This window comes from Neolamprologus multifasciatus, chromosome 15 (assembly GCF_963576455.1).
Source record: "Neolamprologus multifasciatus chromosome 15, fNeoMul1.2, whole genome shotgun sequence".
Lineage (NCBI taxonomy): Eukaryota > Metazoa > Chordata > Actinopteri > Cichliformes > Cichlidae > Neolamprologus > Neolamprologus multifasciatus.
In genome coordinates this window covers 32,057,871-32,081,673 of record NC_140453.1, presented here as the reverse complement: position 1 = coordinate 32,081,673, position 23,803 = coordinate 32,057,871, and the positions used below count along the sequence as shown (strand labels likewise).

At 44.5% G+C, this 23,803-nt stretch overlaps 1 protein-coding gene across 9 annotated transcripts in view; it reads right to left on the bottom strand.

The window, feature by feature from the left end:
• Positions 1 to 23,803, bottom strand: part of ephb3b (eph receptor B3b) — a 59,688-nt gene that overhangs the window by 14,660 nt on the left and 21,225 nt on the right. For all 9 annotated transcript variants that reach the window (XM_085132658.1, XM_085132666.1, XM_085132659.1 and 6 more), the window contains exons 2-9: positions 15,787 to 15,851; positions 10,164 to 10,836; positions 6,841 to 6,996; positions 5,582 to 5,917; positions 2,653 to 2,777; positions 2,013 to 2,175; positions 1,626 to 1,734; positions 49 to 101 (exon numbers count right to left, since the gene is read on the bottom strand). In XM_085132658.1, coding sequence (XP_084988784.1) covers positions 49 to 101; positions 1,626 to 1,734; positions 2,013 to 2,175; positions 2,653 to 2,777; positions 5,582 to 5,917; positions 6,841 to 6,996; positions 10,164 to 10,836; positions 15,787 to 15,851 — 1,680 coding nt within the window. The remainder of the gene's footprint in view (positions 1 to 48; positions 102 to 1,625; positions 1,735 to 2,012; positions 2,176 to 2,652; positions 2,778 to 5,581; positions 5,918 to 6,840; positions 6,997 to 10,163; positions 10,837 to 15,786; positions 15,852 to 23,803) is intronic.

Here is a 23,803-nt window from a genome sequence, read left to right as displayed (position 1 = left end):
GACGCGCTGCCGTCGGAGCAGGTGAGCGAGCTTAGCGGAGAGACTTACTGTACTGCTGCAGTTTCTCTGTGTACTCTGACTCTGAACCGTTTCTCTGCTTTCTGTTGAGAAAGATGAAAACACAAAGTGAGTCACGTGGTCCCCGCACAGTGGGGCACAAACACTGCTGAGGAACAAAGGCACGGGGAGAAAACAGATCCCTAATAACGCCTAGTTGTAGCGTGAGATGCAGTCGCACTGTGATGTGGCACGGTAAATATGTGTCGTCTGTTTGTGCGCTGGAAGCAAGGGATACGCTGATAAAGATTGTATCAATGCCTAGTGGTAAAAATGATTCATACTCGGGGACTGTAGCGCAAGTGTAAACAAAAGGATATCATACTATTGTCTGAAGCGGCAAGTGAAAGCCATTCACTCTCGGTACCCCCCCACCCCCTCAACCCCTCCAAAAATGAGCAGCCGAGACAAAAGCGGACTCAAACAGCAAGCTCAGCTGTCTCGCTTTCCTCGCCCCGCAGACATCACACTGCACATTTCAATTCAATCTCAATCGTATTTTTCTCCTCATGGATCTTGCTCTCTGGTTGTCAGTCTCCCTTTTCTGTTTTTAATGAATTTATTTACTCTCGTCCTCTTATAGCCACTCACTTCCTCCAGCTTCACCTCCATGCATCTGTCCCTTTCGCACCCAGCGGGGATGGGGTGTGGGCTCGGATACGGAGCTGGGCTGTTGAAATCACATGTTAATGCGCTTCCTTTGTTGTCTAACCAGTAACCGGGGCAAAAAATACCCGATGGTAATTTGCATTTTATTTTAAATTCTAATTTTCTTCTGGTATATGCCGAAGCTGTGTGTTTTGTATCGTTTCTATTTTTCTCCCTTCTTCTGTAGCAGTCTAAGCCAAGACCCTGAGAGAGAGACACACAATGTAGCGGTGTGAAAATTAGGGAGAGCGAAGAGGCAGGAGGGGAGAAAGAAAAGGAGGGGGATCCAGGGAGATTATTATTCAGTCTAGCATGACCGATGCCCACACTTGTCAGCAGCTGCCTGAACTGGCTTGCAGAGAGAACCCAAGTGGGCACCAGTCAGCAGTGGGTGCCAGCCTCTCGCACATACAGACGCCGTCGCACGGCATTTTCTGCTTGACAAATGAATGGTATAAAGGATAAACGAGTGCGGTTAGACCCAGCTGATGTAGTGTCAGACTTTCTGAAAGGTAAGAGCAGCCGCGTGCAGCTTCCCAGTCAATTGGGCTCAGCAGACAGGGGCGCATCTGGGTTCTTTGTGGTCGGGCAAACGCACAGTTGATTCTGAGTGCTGGGCCGTGAGGGCAGGCCTATCAGGCCCAACAGCTGCTCCGCCATGCTGTTTCCACTGAGCAAAGTAGCATTTTGGCCAAAGCTGTTTACTATTCACAGATTCAGAAGGCTAATCTGGCATTCAGTGGGCTCACAGGTGGCAAAGCAATCCGCTGAGACTGTTCCGGGGCAGTTTGGAGGACAAGCAAACAAAGCTGACATTTGAAGCTATCTCGGTGTTTTGTTTTTTTCAAATTGACGGGAAAAACAACAGTTTGGCACCGATGCTTCTGTAAGCCTCGCCGTTTTAGTAGCGGGATTCTCACCTCAGGCAGACAATAGCGATGACCACAACTGCAATGATGAAGACTAAGGTGGCGGTGGCTGATCCAACGATGAGCGGCAGCTGCTCCTGCAGCGACTTTGGGGGGTCAGCTTTAGAAGATTAAAGAGAGAAGGTGATCAGTTAGTTAGTCAGTTGCTGCAAGCATCGACCAAACTAGCTGCAATCCAGCTCAGTACACCAGTGCAAGGTTTATTCATCTGTATGCAGAAGAATCTGCACATCCTTTATAAAGTAGAGGACGGGTATGGCTTCTTACACTATAAACTCTTGAAAAAATCCAACACATCTAGAAGCTTTGCATTGCACTATTTGTACAGACATATCCCAGCACATCCCCGGGTAGTAACGCAGGCGGGGTGTAACGTACTTTGGAGGTTGGTGCTGAAGTCGGCTGGGCTGCTGTAGCGACCGTAACCAGCGACTGTTCGAGCGCGGACCTGCACCACGTAAGGCGTACCAGCCTTAAGACCTTCGATGCGGGCGTTGCTCCGTTGGGCAGTCATGGTATGGGCAATGGCCTCACCCTGATCCTGCACATACAAATACAGGGATTAAACGACGCACCCCTGCTCCTCATTGTTCCTTCTCTAAAAGTTTTGATGTAGGCTGACAAAAATATATAAAAAAGACAAGAGCAAGAGAGAGAGAGAGAGAAGGAGAGCCATATCATAGCTGGTATGTTAATCTGACAGCAGAAGACAGCATATAGTGAGTGACTGCGCTGTTTCCCTGAGGAAAACTCTAAACTTTCTGGGGTTTTAGAAACTTTTTAGGGCATGGATTGACAGAGGATGGGAGGGAAAAGAAGAAAAGGGAAAAGTACAACAGGGAAGGGATAGAAAGAGATGGAAAGAGTGGAATAAGAAGAAAAGGAAGCCTCACGGCCAACATGTGTTTATCAGCAGAGCCATTGTTTACCACATTTACAGAAACACAGATGATACAGAAACCATGCGAGTCACTGAAATTGGATTGAATTACAGGCGTTCTCTAACATCGGCGCTTACCTTCTCATGGTACTTAATCTCATAATCCAGAATGATTCCGTTGGGTTTCTCTGGAGGCAGCCAGGACAGGCTCATGGTGCTCGCTGTGGCCGCCATCAGGTGAACTGTGGGCACTGCAGAGGGAGCTTCACAGGGGGGGAAACAAATAAAGGGAAATCCGCTTTATTTATTGTTTTTCGTGTTACGTCTTTTGAAGTTCTGTGCCCTTTGTCTGTCCACAGAAGCCCAAATACAAAGTCTTAGCTGTGAGCTTTGTGAAAAGCTTTGGCCGCTAGTTAGTATGCAGAGCCATTCCCGACTAATGCTCGAATTCTCCCTCCCAGAGTCCTAGGGGAAGGAGAGGTTATGTCTAATTCTCCTGTAGCAAGAGAATCAAACTTTAGAAACTGATGGATAAGGTCCACGCAGTTCCCTCTGTCATATATTAACGGCAGGCGAGCGAAGGAACAGCCGCACACGCAGAGTTTTGCATGTATGTGTCTGTGCACTTCACTGCTGCTGAGCTGTTACTCCACAATCTGGTTGAAATGTTTGAGAGGAGCTGTGCTTTCTGTAGAAAAAGATCTTGTTCTTCGAGTGCTGTGCATGAATATAATATACAAATACAAAAATGTGCACACACCATACAATCTAATTATTTTATGAATTATCACTGGAGTTTCCCATGCTTACTTTACACGTGCTGCATTAACAGTACGCCCATGCCGCTCTTTCCTTTACTCCCTCCTCCACTCGGTCTACCCTTTTAACTTTACTTCATACCTTCCACTGCCTATCTCCACTATTACCTTTACTTGAATATAAATAATACACTTCCTGCTTTTTCAGTGGACTTTTCAACTCTTCTGTTTGCCTTTCACTGCTGCAGCCCTCCATCCTCTCCCCCTTCCTCCACAGTTTTATGACTTATTCACAAGATGTCCTGTCTAACCAAGACAGATGTGCTGATAATCACTTTTGGTCAATAAGGAAAGTGAAGTGAAGGAAGTCAAGTGTTGCACAATAATATTATTCTATACTGTACCGCACTCACTTTAGGAAAATCCCTGGATCAGTGTTTCTCGTTCCCCCATACCACACACCAATTTTCGCTGGCTTTGTTAAAAACTTTTACGTCCCATTTTCACATTCTTTCATCGTCCCCATTCCATTTCCTTTCTAACCTCGCTGCTTGTCTTGGAGACCAGACAACCTTCTGTTGCTCTGTCTTTCTTTCTGGTGTCTGCGCCTCCCCTTTCCTGAGTTTTCCCCTTCCTTGTAAGTCCCATCTATTCCATTTCTCCTTGTCTCTCTTATTCCCCCAGAAGACAATGCTTCCTAGGCAGATCCCCTGGTTACTCTAGCCAAGGGATTAGGGGCCCTCCTCCAGGAGGAGACGTTGGGAGTAACCATGGAGGTGGCCCCAGGGGCTTATCACCAACCCAGTATTTATTTTGATTCTTAAAAGGTGACTGCACATGCAGGGATGGTCTTGGGACTACACAAATGGATAATCTGATCACAGTTGATGCTCTCTTGCCCTGTTCTTTCTCTTCACTGCTCCCTCCGTACCCACCTGACCCCAAGCACCCAAGGGTGGACACTTGTCCCTGTCAGCCCAGCGCCAAACCTCCCCGTGAAACAATGAGGCCCTCATGTGGGGCTGGTGGGGCCTTTGGGTTCCAGACCCACAAAAAGAAGGCATTCCTAAAGAATCTTTTAGGAGTAGGCACACAAGGTCAAAGGTGAGGAGGACAAGGCCATGGAGAGAAGGAAAAAGGATGGGGGAGGAGGAGCCAATGAATAATGGAATAATCCTTGGTGTTTACTAGGCTAGCCGAAAGAGCAAACTTAACACAGCAGCAAAGAGTTCAATTTACAAGTAAAAAGAAAAACTGGGCTGAGTAAAAGTACATCAGTGAGAATAGTGAGATTTCCTAGGTAACTGAAAAAATGATCATAATAGTCCCCCGGCTGTAGTGTCAAACATAAGGCTTGATGGCTCCAATCTAAGGAGGCCGTACATTCTGGACTTTAATATATTTGGAGTTTTTCCTTCTGATAAAGACCGTTCATATTGCACCAAAGTAGTTAAGTAATAGACAAACCATTTAAAAAAAAAGAAGAGTTCCTGTTTTTTACAGTATGTCCACAAAAAATGTGAATTAATGGAAACTTTCTAAACCTTTCAGATTTTTTTCTGTAATTTAAAACATTTATTTCTTATAATTTTAGGCCAAAGAATAACGCTGAAAGCTTTCTTTCATTGACTACAGCAGCATTTCTTTATCATGTGGACAAACTGAGACATACTGTTGAAACTGCTCTTCTTTTTCTTATATTAAGGTATCTTAGGATACTTATCCTTTGTCACTGACAGGTGGAGTTTTACTGGTCCAATGCACGATATACAGTTATTCTGACGTCCCTGGTCTACAGTCTCCCTCCATTTATTGATTTATTTTCACACTCGGCTTATCAATAGCGGGTTCTATTACTCTGTATATCTATATATACCAGATGGGTTTAAAAAAATCATCTCAGCTCCGATTGCTACATTGGCCTCGTTACTGTTTTTGCTGAGAGCTGAAGGATCGGTGGGTTGGAACCAGTGGGCAGCCAGAATACTAAAGGTTCCACACTTTGAATATACACTGCCTCGCTATTGCTATTTGCAGTGGTGTTAGCACAGACCATGCTGTGGGCGTGTGGAAAAAAAGGTCCCTCTCTAAGCTCATTCAGAAGAATGTCTTCCTTCTCAATCCCTGTTCAAAGGAAAAATATGTAGCACACTCCTACATACATACAAGAAATTGATCTCTGCTTTTTAGGCGCAGAGCGTATTCTCTGACATCCTTTTGTGTCTTTTCCCAGCCTTTGAAAGTTGGCATCGCCCGAAACATCAATGCTAATCTTTGCCAGGTAGCCACAGTGCTGAAGCTGCACCTACCGGCCTGATTTGTGGTGATGTTCACAGCGGAGAACTGGGGCGTATAGGGGCTCTTGTTGGAAACGCCGTTGACCGCCTGGATCTCGAAGCTGTACTGTGTGTGGGCTTGCAGGTTCCGGACCGCCACGCGCCGCTGGGTCAATCCCAGGTGGCGCGGCGAGATGTCCACGTTGTCGTCGCAGCGCGAACACATTCCCCGGTCGGGGAGGCACTTCTTACAGATGACGTTGTAGAGGACATCGTCGCGGCCGCCCAGGTCACGAGGCTCGCTCCACTCCAGCACGAGCGAGGTTTCGTTGACGCTGGAGATGACGCTGCGTGGGGCAGATGGAACGGCTGCAAAAGGAAGGATGGGATGAGGAAAATAGGTCGCAATGAGAATGCATTCAATCTCCGTGCACAATGGGTGTAAAGAAATTTGTCCTGGTGACAGCACAGAAACATCGGGACAATAGACAAAAGATTCATACTGGAAAGCACAGTTTATATATCATTACACACACATGCATTCATTATTCCATAACTGCGCTGCGGTATTAGTACATTTCTTATGCATTAACTAGACCATTTTCATTTCTTTCACTGTAACAAGAGACTGTTCCAGCAGTTCTTCATTAAAAAAAAGAAAAAAAAGAGGACAGGAGTTCAAATTTGAATTGCATGCTTATTTCCACTGTGTGTCTGTGTGTGTCTGTGTGTACAGAGTGCTTGGGGGCAACGAGCAAGACAAACTATTGGCAGAGTCTTGGCAATTCTTATCCAATTACCGGAGCCTTATCTCTCACTGCACTGTGGGAGAATCAGCCCCACACCCCAGCAACAGAAAAAAGGATCTTCTTTCTTCACTTCTGAATAAATTCACCCCTCGGTGTCAGTTTGCTTTTAATAGAGCCAACAGTAAAAAATAAAATGATAAAGCTCACAAAAAACAAGTTGGTTTCACTTTGCGGCCGTAGTGGGGCAGAGATGTTGTGAGCGCAGGTCGGTGGGAAGGGGAGGGGTTGGATGATAAAGTTGTGGATAACGCTGGGAAAGCAAGCAGACTTGTTTGCTGTCTGTGTGGCGTGGCGGGAGCATTGTGCTAGGAGCTTTTATCAGCAGTTGATGGAAATATCCAAAGACGTTTAATACACAATAACTTTAACTTTATGATTACAACACATTTGGCCCAGTTCTGATGGGAAAAATAGACTGGATGTAAGGTTGTCGGCATTAAAACATACCGAGTTACACAGATGGCTGAAGGAAGCATTACTTACTAGTGCAGGGGGAGTCGGGAGAATCTGTGTCTGCGCGGTAATAACCGTTTCGACAGGAGCAAACACTGGCTGCTCCCGAGCTGGCACGGCTGTTGGCTGGGCAGGGCAAGCACAAACTGTCCCCCTGTTTGGACTTGAAGGTGCCAGGGCTGCACGCTGATGGCAAAAGAGGGAATGATGAAGAAAGCATGACCAACAGCTTAAAAAACAACAACAAACAAACTGAATTTATCACTATCATATTAGAAAGTGTCTTACTCTGGAATGAAAACACAAAATTTACTTTTGCCAATCCATGCCATGAGCCTGTAGTTCTTCTAATTTTTAGTGGCAAAAGTACTATAGTATTTGTAGTAGTCTCGGATCAATACTAGCACAATAGGATTGATACTTTGTTTCTAATTTCAGTATGTAGCCCACTGAATTGTGTTACATAAATTGTGTTTTTGGAAGTGAAGAAAAAACTATGTCGGTTTGTGTTGACTGCCATGTTCATTTTATTTATAGCCTACAGCTACTTAAACAACAGAAGTGCTTTAGAGGTAACATTGGCATCCCAAGGTCTCCTAAAAACGCAGTGTCAAAAACATGAAAATCTGACTGGTGTCTTTATGTTATATTGATTAATTATTGTTGAATGTACAAATAACATTTACTTAGTGGACGATGTATTCAGAATTTGCAAAGTGAGGGAATCAGGAAATGCAAACGTGCAAACATAAATCTTTGTATACAGACAGAGAACATGTCAAAGTTTCTTTTTTTTATTGTTTTTTCTCTGTATTTCTACTGAGACTACTTCTACACAGGAAACTACTTTCAGCATAACTTTACCTAAACTGGTTCTTGAAGGCAAGTGAGTCACATGAAAACACTGCTAGGATTTGAAAATGCCATATCTCCATTTATAGCTGCTGTTTGGACGTTTATAACTCGTGTGATAAGTTACAGACATGCAGGGAAACTGTAACGGCAACATTGTGATTCAGGACGCTTGGGTAGGCTCCGTATCTTTCATAAACTGTCTTGTTAAAAGATGAATGAGTTTGCCGCCATGCCTAATAAAAAAAGAGTGGCAGGAGCAGGTAAGAGAGGCAAAGTTTATAAGGGCCAGTTGATTAGCTGACCCACTAGCGCATTAGCTCGTCAACGTCAAGGACAAACTGCAATGTTTGTCTGCCCCCCCCCCCCCCCCCCCCCCCGAATGATAATTATCGTCACAGATTCCATGTTGGATTTATGCTCCCCTTTGAAAACGACTGAGGTCAGAGGTCAAATTTACAGCAGACCACTTACTGCTCCTGCTGTTTTCCTGCTTCTGAAAGTTCAATATTAGCTCAAAACCACCAGCTGGCTGCACCGTGTACATTAGCACTGAGTATATTTGTTCTCCCACCAATTTGTCAGAGTTATCCACACTGCTGGCTAACAGGAAGTATGGTTTGATAAACAGATAAAGAACTGACCTTGAATTTAGGTGTCAGAACAGTTTCTTTAAACAAGTTTGTTCGTATTTTTTCACCTAACACAGAGCAAATTGCAAGCTAATTCTGAGCTCACAGGGCAAGAAAAACATTTTTTTAACTGTTAGCAAAGATGTTGAAGAAGCATTCCTGTTAAAGGAAGCCTCTTTTTTTTTACACCAAAAGGTTGAAAGTGCTGATCAATCACTTCCAGCGAGTAAAGGGGTCATCCTGTTCCTTTTATCCATTTTCCCTTAGAGGAACCATTAAAGAATGAGGAAGAAAGACAGACAAGGGGGTAGAGCGAAAAGGGAGGGAGAGGTGGAAGAGGTGGAGGCATAGAAAATGCTAATCCTGTAGGACCCCCACCTCCCCTCTTCCTCGCTCCCCTGTGTCTTATCCTCTCATGCAGAACATAGAGCTTAAGGAACTGATTAAAATGTATGCTGAAATTGGAAAGTCTGAGGCATGAAAAAGTAAAGAATATTGGGGGTAAAAAATGTGCAGCTAATGAGTGGGAAGGCAAAAAAGGCTCATCGATTAATATTAATACTGACATCCTTACTGTAACTCTAGTGGCTTATTAATGAGCACAACGGCCTTCAGATTAGGAAGGAATTGGAGAAGGAAAGACTGGCGCAGTGAGAAATGAAGAGCTGCAAGAGATACTGTATGCTAGGAGGACAGAAAAAGCACGGGAAAAGGGTGATGAGAAATGAGCATGGAATAATATAGAAGGAGAGGAAGGAAGAGGAGAGAGGACCTAACGAGAACAAGAAACGCGAGATTTATCTCTTGTGGTTTCTAGTGATTAGAGAGCATTTTATCAGCGGCCAGTCACCAGAGCTTCAACCTTGAGGTGCCAGAAACAAACAAATGAGTTTTTAACCACGTTCACTTAAGATATACTACACTCTCCCCTTTGTCTCGCGCAAACACTCTCCTTCTAAAGGTGAGCGCATATTCAGTATCCACCCACTCCTGGAGTGGAGTGGATACAAAACATAAGGCCTGTGCAGCGTCATCGCTTTCTTCTATTATAGGACGAAGGACTCAGACAAGCAGGGATCACCCCCGAAGACGCACGGGGCACCTTGCATTCACGTGATCAATAACCTCACCACATCGCTCTTTCACTCTTCACACACGTTCTGCACGCCCAGGCCTAATTTTACGCCCACGTACACACAAGCACAAATTTTTCCATTTATCCTTCATTATTGTCACGCTGTCGCCTGCGCTCCATTTCAGTCGGGACCTTGCTGTTTAAATTTACCTTTCTCTTTCACCTCTGTGAACCTGTCATGTTTTCCATCAGACCCGAAGCCGTTAGCCACTCGCTTTCACAAAGAGACAACACACCGCGCATTCATTTTGCAACCAACCTCAAGGCAAAGCTGAGGTCACGGGAGTGCGTAGCCCTGCTAGTCTGTATTATTATAGCTTGTAATCACTGGATTAACATGTCAAAAGAAAACAAGATCAAATAAATTATTCATTACGATGTGTTGAGTGAACAATCCAGCATAAAACAGTGTATCCTGTAGCCAAAATAATGTCCAATTAATCTCTCAGGCAATCAGTGTGTTTTTTTTGCACAGCAGTCGAGTCTTTGTGAAGACTAGGACCACTAGTCTAAAACCATTCCATGTTCCCAAAATGTAAACGTAAACGTCTTCTCATATGATCTTCGTAAGAAGGCTCCATCCTGAAATCCGAGGACTGTAACATAAGATGAAGTAGCACACTATTCTGTTGTGGGTTTGAACCTTGAGCAACCTGTTGAAGAATGTCTAATCCACTTAATCCGCCACGACACGTCATAAACTGACCTAAATTATATATTGTGAAAACACTCACCTTGACACTGGGTGTCCTTCATGGCCGGTTCAAAACCAGCCATGCAGGTACAGGCTCCTACAGGAACCATCCACTCCCCATCTCCATTGCAATAAAGCTTCAGCGGCACAGACACCTCCAAGGCGTTGGGGACACAAGTTCCCGGGGCTATCACCAGCGATGTCGCTTCAGCCCCCGTTGCCGTTTCGGGAAATACGGCGAAGTTGGCGATCGTGGTGGAGCACTTCTTGTAAAACACTCTGACTGAGATGAGCGACATGCAAGCACCGAGATCCTGGAAGGCCAAGTAGAAGCCAGCTTTGGACAGCGGGCCAAAACTTCGGACTTTCGTGTTTACCCGTCCAGACTCGAGCATGGAAAAACTCTCGTCTGGGGCGATGGTGTCAACCTTCACATAAGGGTTCTCCATCCAGAAAGGGCTGGTAGCCGTAGCTGAATCCGAGTCTGACTCATAGTAGAAGAGGTTAAATGTTTCTTTGCAGGAACCAGGGATGTTGGGAATGCTGTTGCAGTCACGCACTGTGAATTTCATCTCCACGTATACGCGCAGTACATCTTTTCGCGGGATGAAGTCGCTACGTAGCCAGTTATTTTGGTTGAGCTCACGCACATTGCAGACTTGATACGTCCGGATGGGGTTCATGGCATCGTCGTAGCCGCTGACCTCTTCCCACTGAAAAGAAATCAGATGAAGAACATGAAAAATTAGCAGCTGTAAATGTCTGATAGATATTGAGTAGCTGCTGGGCATCTTCCATCGAACCTAGATGAGCTACATTAAATCAAGTGGCATAAAAAGCGAGTGATTAAAGTACCAGGACACAAGTCATGAGGGAGCGAGAATTGGATTTTTTCAGTTTAGCTGTATTTCTTTTACTTCCATCCCCTCGCTTTTGCCATGATGCACCTTTCATTCCTGATTAGTGTGGCGAAAAGCCAGGCACAAGGACTGCAAATTCATCACAATTACAGGAACCTGTCACCTCCTCGCCACAGAGCCACCAAAGCATGTTTACCTCATATCTGTTTGGAAGAACCAGCCACACTGCTTCACAACCAATTACGCTTCAATTACCGAGCAATGACTGCAACGTCCTCTAATAAAAGCGGGGAAAAGGCGCCAGTTAACCTTCATGCTTTTCTGTTTTTACACTCTACATCTTTCAATGCTACTACAGTACCCAGGGGGTGAATTACTCGGGATAAAATGGGATTAAATTTTCTAAACTTTGATTACCAGCTTCATTAAATGAGTGCAAGCAAACCAGACTGTAAAAGCTTTGCTGTGAGACGCGTTAATGTTATGTCTTTTTTCTTCTTCTTCTTCTTTTTTTCAATCTCGAATGAGGACACCCCGATTAAATCATTTCACTTCAAACACTAATTCCTGTGTGTATAATATATCTAAGTGTGTGCGTGTGTGTGTTTGCGTGCGTGTGTGTGTGCGCACGCTGAGGGATCTGCTCCCCTTTCTTTTATCAGACAAACATTTGAGTCAAAGTATTTTTAGACACGTTTAAATACAACAGTAGTTAACAGTGCTATGCAAAAGACGTGCCAGTGCTTTAGAGCGTTTAATGTAGAGGGAATGTGGGAGGAAAATAATACTAGAGAAGGGAATAATGGGTGGCTGTAGCTTACGAGGTAGAGCGGGTCACCTGCTAATCAGAAGGTTGGTGGTTTGATTGCCGGCTGCACCAGTCTGCATGCCAAAGTATCCTTGGGCAAGATCCTGAATCCTAAGTTGCTCTGATGCATTCACTGGAGTGTGAATGTGTGAGAATGTGAGACATTGAAAAAAGTGATGTATGGATGGGGCAAGTTCTATAAAGTGCTTTGAGTGACTATATATAAACGAGTCTATTTACCAATAAGTCACAGGGCAGTCAAAAGCTAACACACCACTTTGCACTTAGGTATTGATCATTATTAATCTCTTGCTCTCTTACACTGTGTACCAGTCCAACACGTTCTCACTCCCAAAGCGTAACATTTTACGCTAGGTGACAAATCGTCAACATATTACGTTTTCGGCTACCCACCACGTTCCTAAATGACAACCTCGGAAAAATGAGGAAATATGAGAAAATATAAGAACCGTATGGACTCAATCTACACATGTTCGCACTTTTTCTTCAAATCGCTTAGAAACACGCTATTTAACATCATTAAAGTCCTGGTTAAGATCAGGAAAAAGGTTATGGTTAGGGCTAGGGATAAGGTTAGGTTTAGGGCTGGAATACAGGGCTGGAACGTCTATTACCGCGGGAGCGTCATTGCACTGGATTTCGGCCATAACCCGCCGCGTACCATAAGAACGCCGAAGGTCTCCTTTTGCGTTCCTCAGGAACGCCGCGGGACGTGACAAAACGTCGGCATGTTACGCCTCGGGAGTGAGAACGGGCTGACCAGTCGTGACAGATTGTTGTCACTTCTTGAGTCTGCTTCTACCAGACGTTTTTTCCTGCTAAAAGCTAGTTTTTCCTTCCTACTGTCGCCAAGTGCTTGCTCAGAATTTGTTTGATTTTGGGGGTTTTCTCTGTATTACTGTAGGGTCGTTACCTTGCAATATCCTCAAGCGCCTTGAGATGACTGCTAAAACTATACACCAAATGCATAGTGCATATTTAGCGCAACTGGCGAACTCGCTACCTGAACCTGTGACATTGCATTGTTATGTTCTTGGGGCTGGATTGTACCTCAAAGCATTTGCCTTCCTCAACACTCGGGTAAATAGATACCGCTTTCCCTCTTTAGAGCCAGTCGTTTCCTTCTGAGCTCGAAGCATCTTAATTAAGGCTGTGATATGGATGTGGTGGAGACAAGGCTATTCATCCAAGACCGTGGAGGCCGTGAGGGACACAGGGGGAAGAATGGGTGTAGTTTGGCTGTGGCATTAAAATGATGGCCCCACAAGAGCGGGAGAGAAGGAGGAAGCGACCAGAGGGAATCGATAATCACCAGCCAGGTCAGTGGAATGGCTAAAAGCATGAAGTGTCAATGGGTATTTAGTTTAGTGTAATAAATCACCCTGCGCAAAAGAGCAATGCGGCCAAGTGTTTTGTGGCTGTGCGTTTGTATAAATTTGCTCATGCGAGCTTGTCTGGCCAAGTTTGTGCTCACTCTGTGTTTGTTCGAGAGTATATATATATGTATAGGTGTGGGTCTGTTTGTGTATGCGTGCAGTTAGAAAGGGGTCAACCAACCCCCCGTCAGACATGCACCAGTGGGCAAACAATCTGAGAGCCTGCTTACCAAGCCTGAATGAATTAAGCATGTTGTGCAAAAAAGGGTCAAGTTTCTTGGCATCGATTTTCAACAAGATGAATTGTTATGCAAGATTGGCGAGCCTCTCTGTTTTCTCTTTGTCCTTTCCAATCAAAGCTTTAACTTTCACCTCCATATGGCAATGCACGGGCCTTACACATTGCACATTTTGGTGCAACAATAATTCTCAAAATCATCATTTAAAGCTGTTTTTTTTGCCAGTTTTATTATGTTTTTTCATCCTTCGACCTTGGATGAATTAAAAGAGAACATTTACTCTAAGAAACCTTCATGGCAACATGGGTAAACTATTATTATTAGCTTTAGGCATTGCCTGAAATGCTGAAAGTTCCAACAAGCTCAATGCAACCAATTAGTGTGTTTTTATTTTGTTGTTTGTTTAGCCGGTTCAATAATCCCACTAAGGCTAATTTAATACTGTTCCAGCTTGTTTATGACACGTTTTGTGCAGGGAAGGTGGTCTTGTGAAGGAGACAGTCATATACCGACAATACTTATTATCTCTGTAGGCTCGCTAACTTCATATATTGTTGTCAACGTATGCTCAGGGAAAGCCCTGAGGGTATCATTCCGGGTCTGAGGAGAGCTACTCAGCGGAATTCCCCCCTTCTTCTTCGCCCATCTGGTTTGGAACATAAACGGCATGATTTATAGACAAATATTCACGCGTCACACATGGAGACATAATGAATGCTGGAAATCCAAACGCATCACCAAACTGGTGCTGAGCTGCATGCATGCCTCATACAGAGATGCTGCAGGCTATAAAGACAGATGCAGACAGACTGAGAAATGCACATGCCATAGCAAACAGAGACGTGAAAGAATATAAAAGAATGTGTGTAAAACACAACAACCTAGTGTTGGAGCATGTAAAGACACTTCCTGCGCTTACAAACGCAGCTTCTGTTTAGCTTTATGTTCGTAGCTTCATTTGCATGTGTTTTGCAATGTTGTTTAAAAAGATGGAGACGATATGATTCGTGCTTGGCATGACTGAGGGAATGTGTAGTGTTAGATTTGCTTTTTGAGGAACTGATTTGTCTCATACACTCTTTCCTTCTTGACGCACGGACATCGCTCTGGATTTTCCTGAAACCCTGTCTCTCTCTCTCTCTCTCTTTCTCTCTCGTCCCTTTCCCCGCAGGCTGCTTTGTTTGTCCTCTTATCCACGGCATCGGTTTCTCTTAAACACTCGTCACACACAACAAAAACAGGTTGGGTCGTTCCCACCGCGAGGCTGCGAGAGCAAACAAACACGTATACAATAAAAGTCTGCGTGGAGAAAGGAACAAGGCAACACGGACGATTGATTTTGCGAGAGCGAGAGACTGAGAGTGAAAGTGAGGGAGGGAGGGAAGAAATAAAAGGAGGGGAAACGCGGACACAAACACACAAAGGGTGGAAAAATAACTCAGGGACAACAAATGCTGTCTGTGGCACATTCTGCTGCAAACACACACCAAGGGGACAGATTCATCTCCACCCTTTTGGCAGGTAATGTGGGAAATCTGGATTGCAAAAGGGCAGCCACTGTATGTACATCGACTGAGAAGGAGCATCTGTTGCAGGTTTGGTTGGAAGAGAAACAGAGAGGCATGTTTTTTAGCTTCCTAAACCATGTCTGCCTGGACCTCGTGGGAGCATCACCACTGCATTGTAGCGTAACAGGATGAAGAGGTGTGTGTGTGTGTTTGGAGGGAAGGGGGAACAGAAATGGGACGTGCCAGGCTGTGAGAGGGTTTGTCCTCCTGATTGTTTACAGCTGAGGTGGCTAGTGTGTGTCTGGCACAGTTAATGTTTAATGGCTAGGCGAAAAGGAGCACAAGGAGGGTGGGTGACTTCGAACAGCTGGGGAAGAATCCTCCGACAAGTGTGTTGTGGTAAGAGGAAAAATACACTAAAAAAAGGGGGCCCATCGTTCAAAACACAAGGGCCAAGTCAGAGGACCACACAAAGGCAAGGGAGGAGTGCTGGCAGTCTTTGAAGTACAGCCGAGGAGGGGTCGAGGCTCTTTTTGCCCCATTGTGGAGACCACATGGGAAAGCCATGTGAGGCTGTCATGGACACTTTGTGTGAGCTAGATTTGGGTGCTGAGACATTTATCAGCGTTTAAAAGGGAACTTCATGACAACACCAATGCTTTGTTTTTGCACTTTTCAAGAGGAGGCAGGAGGGAGTCAATCAGGTCAGTCAGGTGAATTAGATGTCAGTGGATCATTTGTTTTGCTGCCTAAAATATTTTAATTGCATCAAATGGTAAAACATAGCCTATGAGTATAAGTATTGCTCATTATTAACACAACACAATGCACACTATGCCCAGTAAACTCACCCCAGTCTCAGGATGTGCAGTCCAAGCCAGTTCTGTCGTGGCCCACTTTGTGTCCATCAACGTCTCTGAAAAACGGAAGCAGAAAGAAAACAACACAATCAAACAAGGAAGGAAAAAAGAGATCAGTAGAACTTTCAGTTGTTTTACAACAATCTCATAAAACTTGCAAAATGATCCAAGGAGCAGATACGAGGCTCTGACCAAAGCTGCTTTCAGAAAACTGTGTGAATAAAGGACAGAAAGTTCAAGCTCACAACTAACTGAATTGATTTAGACAAAGGAGTACTTTATTTGCAAGTGAGCATGTGTGGGTGTGTGTGAGTGAATGCATTATCGAACACGAGACAGACAAAGATCCAGACAGGTGATCAGTGAGGTATTGTGTGATATTTTACTGTTGCTCCTCATTAAGCTAATTAGTCCCAATTAGGTGTTTCCCTTATACAAAGCTCTCACTGCGAAGCAGTTCCGCTTCCCACAGAACACGTGACACACAGACACACACTTGATAAGATATAGACACAGTTGTAAAACTCAAGATATACAACCCAACAGAATACTTGAATGGAGAGCAGGGGCAATAAATTTCGGTGTCACAAAAGAGGAGCTCTCGAGTGGAAGAGAGGTCGGTAAACTTCAATAGGATTCGTTTTGCGTCAATACTTGAAGGCACTTCAGTTTAGAGCGTTCTTAGACGTATCTATATGCCACACACGGAGGATTTCACACACAAAAACATCAACAAATGGCTCGCGCAAGTTGCGGTGGACAGAGATCTCCCCTGCAAAAGCGTTTTTGCTCTCCGCTTTCCACTTTCTTGTTTCTGCTGGCAGAGACGGGAGCTTTGCGAGAGCGGGGAAGGAAGACTATAAATGTCGAGTCTTTTACTACCTGGCGCTCAAGGCATGATGTGCAGCCACCGTTATTATCTCAACCGCTGTGCTGTTCTACAAGATAGTGAAAGATGATGAAACGGTGCAGCCAGCGAGTGCTTGGTCATCAAAGGAAGTTTGAGATTTTCCAAGTCTTTGCAGGCTTCTTTTTTTGGCTTGCTAACTGATTGTAAATAAGTCCTAGGTATAAGTGCAATACTATCAAGGATTTTTACCACACATCAAGCAACTGCTACATTCAGGCAAACAAAAAGAACTTCAAGCCCCTGGTGAAATATATCTAACTTTGTCCAAGTGTTATGCTCTTATAACGGGGAAGTCCCACTCATTTTCACCCCTGCAGACTTTGACTGAAAAAGGTCTAAAACTGTCAACATGAGTCAAATCAAAGCCTTTATCATAAGTGATTCCTTTTGCTTAGCGGGTTTGCAATATTCTCAATTAGGGCTGGGCTATATCATACCGTTCACGGTAATACCGGTGTAATTTTGGGCAACAATAGGAAAATGAAATATCGCGATAGACTATGGGTAAAACGCGCATGCGCAATGCCTAGGTTTACATAGGCACATGGCGGCGACGCAGAATGAGAAGAGCGAACGCGGATCGTTGAATGAAACGGATGAACCAGAATTGGTTTGTAAAAATGCTGCAACTTCACTGGTGTGGAACTGGTTTAGCTTTCGTCCGTCAGATACACAACAAAGCACTATTTTTGGTAGCGCATGCTAGCGGGCCGTCGTTATTACCGTGTTGTTTGGAAAATACGGCACACTTTAAATCGATCCTTTGATTTTTCTGAAAATCGACAGTGCCCCTTATAATCTCGTGTGCCTTATGTATGAATTCTGGTTGTGTTTACTCACCTCGAAACGATTTTATGTACACGGCGCTCGAAAATCTGTCAGATGTTTCAGTACGACTTTGCTAAGCTACGAAGCCGCACCGCTTGATGGATTGTCGGAGCATTACGGCTAGCGTAGGCGGAGCGATACGTACTGTGCTTCAACATAATATTACCGTATTGCATGTGTCTAACTTCTTTTTAAGTTTTGTGGATATTATACATGGTTATGCTGAGGATATGTCGGCCAGTTTCCACAACTGTCAGCAAGGAATTTGCACTGTTACATTTTTATATAACTTTAATGCACATAAAACAGCTGCTTGTTTAAGTGAAAATACATTGATGGGTTTTTTTGCACTAATAAAGTTGTGGAGTTGTAAAGTATTTTGTCTAGTGTCAATTATATCGTCATTTATATCGTTATCGCAAATTTTCAAATGTATATCGTGATAAATATTTTTGGTCATATCGCCCTGCTCTATTCTCAATGTGTTTCCAGTGTTAAAGCAGGGAACTCATGAACGTGGTGTTTGCTAAGAGCTCCCTTTGTAACCAGATGTAGCCACATGTGAGCAACTGAGGGCCTGCTTGTGTTTTCCCGGAGAATGTGCCAGCACTCACTAGCTGCAGGACTTCCTGTAACTCATACTGTGACAGTGTGTGATTTGGGACCTGTTACTGACAGCCGTGCAGGTAGGTAAGCCGGTGAGGTGAAAATTATATATGTTTGCCGCCTGGTATTTATTATTACAAGTCGGCCTTGTGTTTGATGCGCTCGCTTGTCATTAGCGCTGGCCTCGCTGAAAATGACAGCACGGCAAAACGCAAAGACGAACGGGGAGGGAAGGAGGGGGATGCGGGGATGAAGCAGAAGGGACGTGAAGTGAAAGAGAGAGAGATATGCAAAGCGCAAACAGACACACCTGTCCAGCCTGACTCAGTGGTTGGGACAGCAGATGATTCGAGGCCGCACGCTCATCGCTGAACCCCCTCCTTTCTCGCTGCATCTGCATTGTTTGATCTGGCCGGGGGTTGTGTTTTGTGTGCGTGCATAACTGTGTGCTTGCAAGTCTGTGTCAGAGGACAATTGTATGCGTGTGTATTTGGTGCAAAGTCCTGCATTGTGCCCAAAGTGGAGCACCAATCCTGAGTCAATGGGCCAGAGCAAAAGTGGTGAATGACCCTGACCTAACCCGGCCGCTCCCTCTCTGTCAGTGTATGTGTGTCAGGATGTGTGTGTGTGTGTGGGTGCCTGCCATGCTCTGTCCACTATATTGCTGTGATTTTAAATAACACACCTGGCATTACAAGCACATTGCAAGAATAAAGCCTGCACTGAAAGTCCAAGCATCTTAAAATCATCTAATACATGGACAAAAAAAAATCTAATAAAGTGTGCAAAGCAGACTCGCACAGATAATAAAGGACAAGAAGGCAGCAGAAGGAACCAGATTATAGAGCGAAAGGTATTCTGTAAAGGAAACAAGCCCTGAAAGCTTAGAAGACTAAAATGGCAGCACGACTTAAGGGCCCGAGTGACAAAAGAAAAATGGAAAGAAAACCAGAAGGACAAGTCGGTTAAGAAAAAAACAAATCTCAATTAGACTCTGAGATGATTTCTAAACACACTGAGTGCACTGGTTTGCCCTCTATGCATTTCATTTTACTCTTTCAAATCTTGTAAATTGAGATAGGGGGAAATTGAAGGGAGCAAACAAAGGAAATCAGGCAAACGAACATGCAAATTGGCTGCTGTAAATTACACACGTGGTGAGAGCGAGGCATCGATGGGTCACAGAGAGGCACAAGGCTTCACTTTTCTCACACGTTCTCCTTTTTTCAATCTCTTTCTCAACCAACTCTCACAGTTTGTCATGTTTCTTCTATTTGTCCCACTTTTCTCTCCTACTTCAACTAAAAAAAATTGTTAAAATCTCCTCTTTTCTCTGCCTTCGACGCCGATATCTGCAGCCGTGCTCCTGTGTTCTTGCTGCACAGTGATGAATGTGACGTGCGCTGCTCAGGGGGGTGTTTTTCAACCCCCTGTTGCTCACAAAGACTTTTCAATTAGCGAGTCACTGTTTGAGTAACCTAAGGATTGCTTTAGTAAAGTGTTATTTATGGGAGAGGTCAAATGCATCGGGGATTATCATAAAAACCGTGGGGGGGAAAAAAACGGCTGTGACATTTGTTTTCTGTGTCCTCTGACTGTGTGAGAAAAATTGTAGGAATACAAACAGGCTTGGAGAGATCGCACTCTGGCAAATAAATGCACACACACACACACACACACATACATGCATACAGACACGCATGCAAAGCCAAACCCCTACACTCTAATCCTGTAATGACAGGGCAGGCCTAATAACAGGGGAGGGCACTGAAGCGTTCGTCCTTATGGCCGCATCCAACGTACGAGCGCGCGCACGCGCATACGCGGAGTTACAAGCCTCTTAAAATATTTCTTTGTTCAAACAAGCAGACTTCTTAAAAGAAAGAAAAAAGAGACGGAGAAAAGCAGGAAAAGAGAAGAAAGGCTATTATTGAGAGGGAGGAATGCGCAGTCGTTTTCAGGGTGAAGGCTGCGGGTCACAGGGAGCACGCAGGTGAGTGATTTAGCTCAGGTCTTGCTTTGAGCTTCTGAGTGTGGATGTCTTTGGTATGTGTGATTCTCCAAAATTCAGACGGCCGTCACCAAACTAATATTTTTAATGAAATGTTCTTTTCCCACCTTGACAATCAAGCCGACTAAGTTCTCTGCAATTAGTGCAAAACAAAACGGCTTCACCTTAGAAATTACCACTAACTCGTGTGTTAACGAAACGTGATAAAAGCAAGATTTTGCGTCCGGGAAAATCCATAAATAAACTAACCTCCAAACCCTAATGACTCCTTTCCCATAATCCTTTGCTCGGGGCTTCTTCGGTAGTTAATTATCTTCTCCCCACCTCTCCTCTGAGTTTCTTTTGTTGTTGTTGTTTTTGTATCTTTTTTTTTTGCAGTCGAAGAGACCAAGCACATGGCAACCTGGCATGGGGTAGCCACTCCATTAAAATACTATGCCGTCTGGTTGCCAAACACTTGAGCCTCTGTTTAGCCACGGAAACAGTGGAAAGTGTCAACACTGAGAGCGAGGACCCCACACTCAACTTATTAGCGCTATTAGCCTGATTGCTTTGTGCGCTATCTTTGTTGGCTCCACTTTTGTCATCCAGTGCGAGGCGGAGGCAGAGAAAGAGGAAGCGGGGCAGGAAAAAAAAGGAAAGCGGGAGGAGAGATGCTATTCAAATTCAAATCGTCCGAGCAGTCTTTTTTGCTTTTGTGCGAGGCCAGAGGGCGATGATTAGGAGAAGTCCCCTCCATTTTATAGCCAGACCTCCCCTTCAGCATCCCCCCACTCCCCCTGTGCGCAAGCACACACACACACACAGTCACGGTAATTGGTTGCTGCAACATGGACAAGCCAAGGAGTTGATTCCTCTGTGGAATTCCTGAAGGGACTCGCCTCCCATGACAACCACCCCCCCACCTCCCATTAGCACAAATACACACACAGACACACACACATACTTCATCCTACTGCTGCAGTCAGTCATCACACAATGGCTGTCACAAAAGAGGTGTGTCCTGCCTGTATGCTAACAGGGAATGCTGCTGAAGCTTCATGAGTAAGTTGTCTTCTCTTATTTATTTATTAAATATAGTTTTTTTCCATCACTGGAAACGTCAAATTAAATTAAATCTTTGCTCTATGAATACGGGGCTGCGACCTTGCCCTCGGTTACCTTCCCCTCATCAAGGGATATCTCAAGGCTGAATACCTTTTTTGTGCGTTGGTAGGGGGGGGTGGGTGGGGGGATTTTGAACGTTTGTCTGCTTAGCACACCTTGTCTCCGGAGGCAATGTCTGTCAAGCATCTCTTACCTGTCGACATTTTTGTGATAAATAAACAAAAAACAAACGGCTTTTTTTCCTTTTTGCTGTGAGATGCTTTTAGAGAGCAGAGCTGAGCAAAGTGGTTGAAGTGGAAAAAGAAAGCTTTGATTGCAGCAAGGAGGACGCAAGCTAGCGAAGCTGAGCCAATATAGGCCTATGTGTGTGAGAGAGAGAGTGTGTGTGTGTGTGTGTGCCTGCTTCAAACTGAGGAGGGGTATAGCCTCGTTCAGAAGTCTCATCTACTTCCTGTCCTGTCAGTGGAACCGGCTTCTTTGTCTTAACCCACCCACCCCTCCTTCGCTGTCTTTCTCTCTCTCACTCACTCATTCCTTCTGTCCTTCTCTCATCTGTCTCCTTCCCTCTCTTCACCCCTCCCTCCCCCCTTTTACTTCTAATTACTAACCGCAAAGGATCTGACGAACAGGTAGCCCTCGGGGCAGCTGTCTACAAAACCAGGTGTGCCTTTACGGGTGGGAACACATGTTTGTCAGTGCGCGTGCGTGTCTGAGCGAATGAGTGCATGTGTGTACATCGGGCCTTAGCTCGACTCACAGAATTTCTGTTCAGCTTACTGCATAGTTGTGTGGCATCCTGACTGAGTTAATTACCACACAACCCAGTTAACTGTTAATGTAACTGGTTTTCTGGGAATACTTGAAATCCCCCTCTCCTCACCTTAACCAACCCGAGCCTGAGACCCAGCACTCGCAGGAGCCGACACTGTGCCGCGGTTTTATTGGACGGCTCTGCGTTTTGCCCGCTTTTGAATAAGTCGCAGCACCTTCATCAGCAGTACTGACAACATAATACGTACCCACTCAAACACGCACATTCACAGTTGGGGGTGAGTCATTAGCGCTTGTTTTATTGGCTGACACAAGCACTTCGGATTGCCTTCAAACTCCAATGCTGCTAAGATTTAATGGAGGTCCTTCATAGTGAGTGTATCAGCATTTCATTAGGAGAGCGACCTCGGCTTTGTTACGGCGCCTCGACCTGATCAATTATTCTTTTTATTGTTCTGAAAATATGAGTAGTCACAATAAGATCACATATCACATTACTTGGCTTTGTAGCTTATGCTTACAACTTCCATTTCCCATACTGCTTTTGTTTCATAACATCCGCTTATTGCTTTCTTCCTCTCGCTCTGCCTCGCCACTGAATATAAACACTGCCTAGTCATATTCATATACTAGTGTATGAAGCAGTATATGAGCAGATACAAGCTTCCACAACACTGCAGAGGCAATAGCGCAGTTTTCAGGGTGTTTTTTTATAGTGTTTTTACAGTGATGCATCCTGTGTGACACAAAACTCACTCAAATTCATCCCCTACTGAAATATTCCCGCGGAGGAGTTATTCCAGCCACTGCGGATTTACCACACGGAGATGTCTGGCCTTGTCTTTTGAAATCTGAATATAGCTCTCTGTGATTTTTCTTACTCATTATTGAAAAACAAGCATTACATCATGTACCATGCTCAGATCAGCTGAAACAGAGCCGCCCTTTACAGTTAAACTATCACGTACTTTGGCAAAAATGTCAGGAGGCAAATAGATAATTAAGGCTTCAGTAATGTTTTGTTGTAATCATCATTTTTAAGGTTTGGTGTAATATTTATCATTTACAACCTGCTCTGGAAAGGCGTGTGCTTCGTTTGCAAATGATTACTTTAAGGGCATCAGGTCTGGCTTTGTTTAAAAACCAGCAGGAAATGGGCGCAAAACCAGATTTCTGGAGCAATGATTGGTGTTTACATCACCCAACATGGAAACTATTGCCTCAAACTTTACCATAGATGAAGTAATTTCTTTGCTTACAGCCCTTCCTGGAAATTAATCGCCCCACTCTCCTTCTAGATTTTACAACATTTTATATTTAACTCTAAGACTTTTTAAAAAAAACCTCAAATACGATTAAAAATCAAATGCTAACAATTACCAGTGTTTAAGCAGAGCCCTGTAGTCCTGAATCAGATGGCTGAATGAATGCGAGCACTGGGTGAACTGCGCAGCGTGTGTCTCTGCGTGAGACGCTTAGATGCCATCATCAGATTTCCTGGCAAATGACTCAGCCGGCTGCAACTTAAAAATACAAGTAAGCGAGTAGCAGGTTTGCTTTTACCTCAAAGGCGTGCATATGGAAATGTGGCTCTCCTTATCAAACTCTGTGGGCATTTGGATGTGTGCTTTTTGTTGTGTTTATGCGAGTGAGGCCGCTGGAGCGGAGTCATTTGTCTTTTTGCATCTGCGTGGTTGTGTATGATGGAGTGTGCGTGCGTCGCTACAGCTGTTGATTTCATTTAGTGTTTACCCCACACTCCGTCTGAGGGGGCA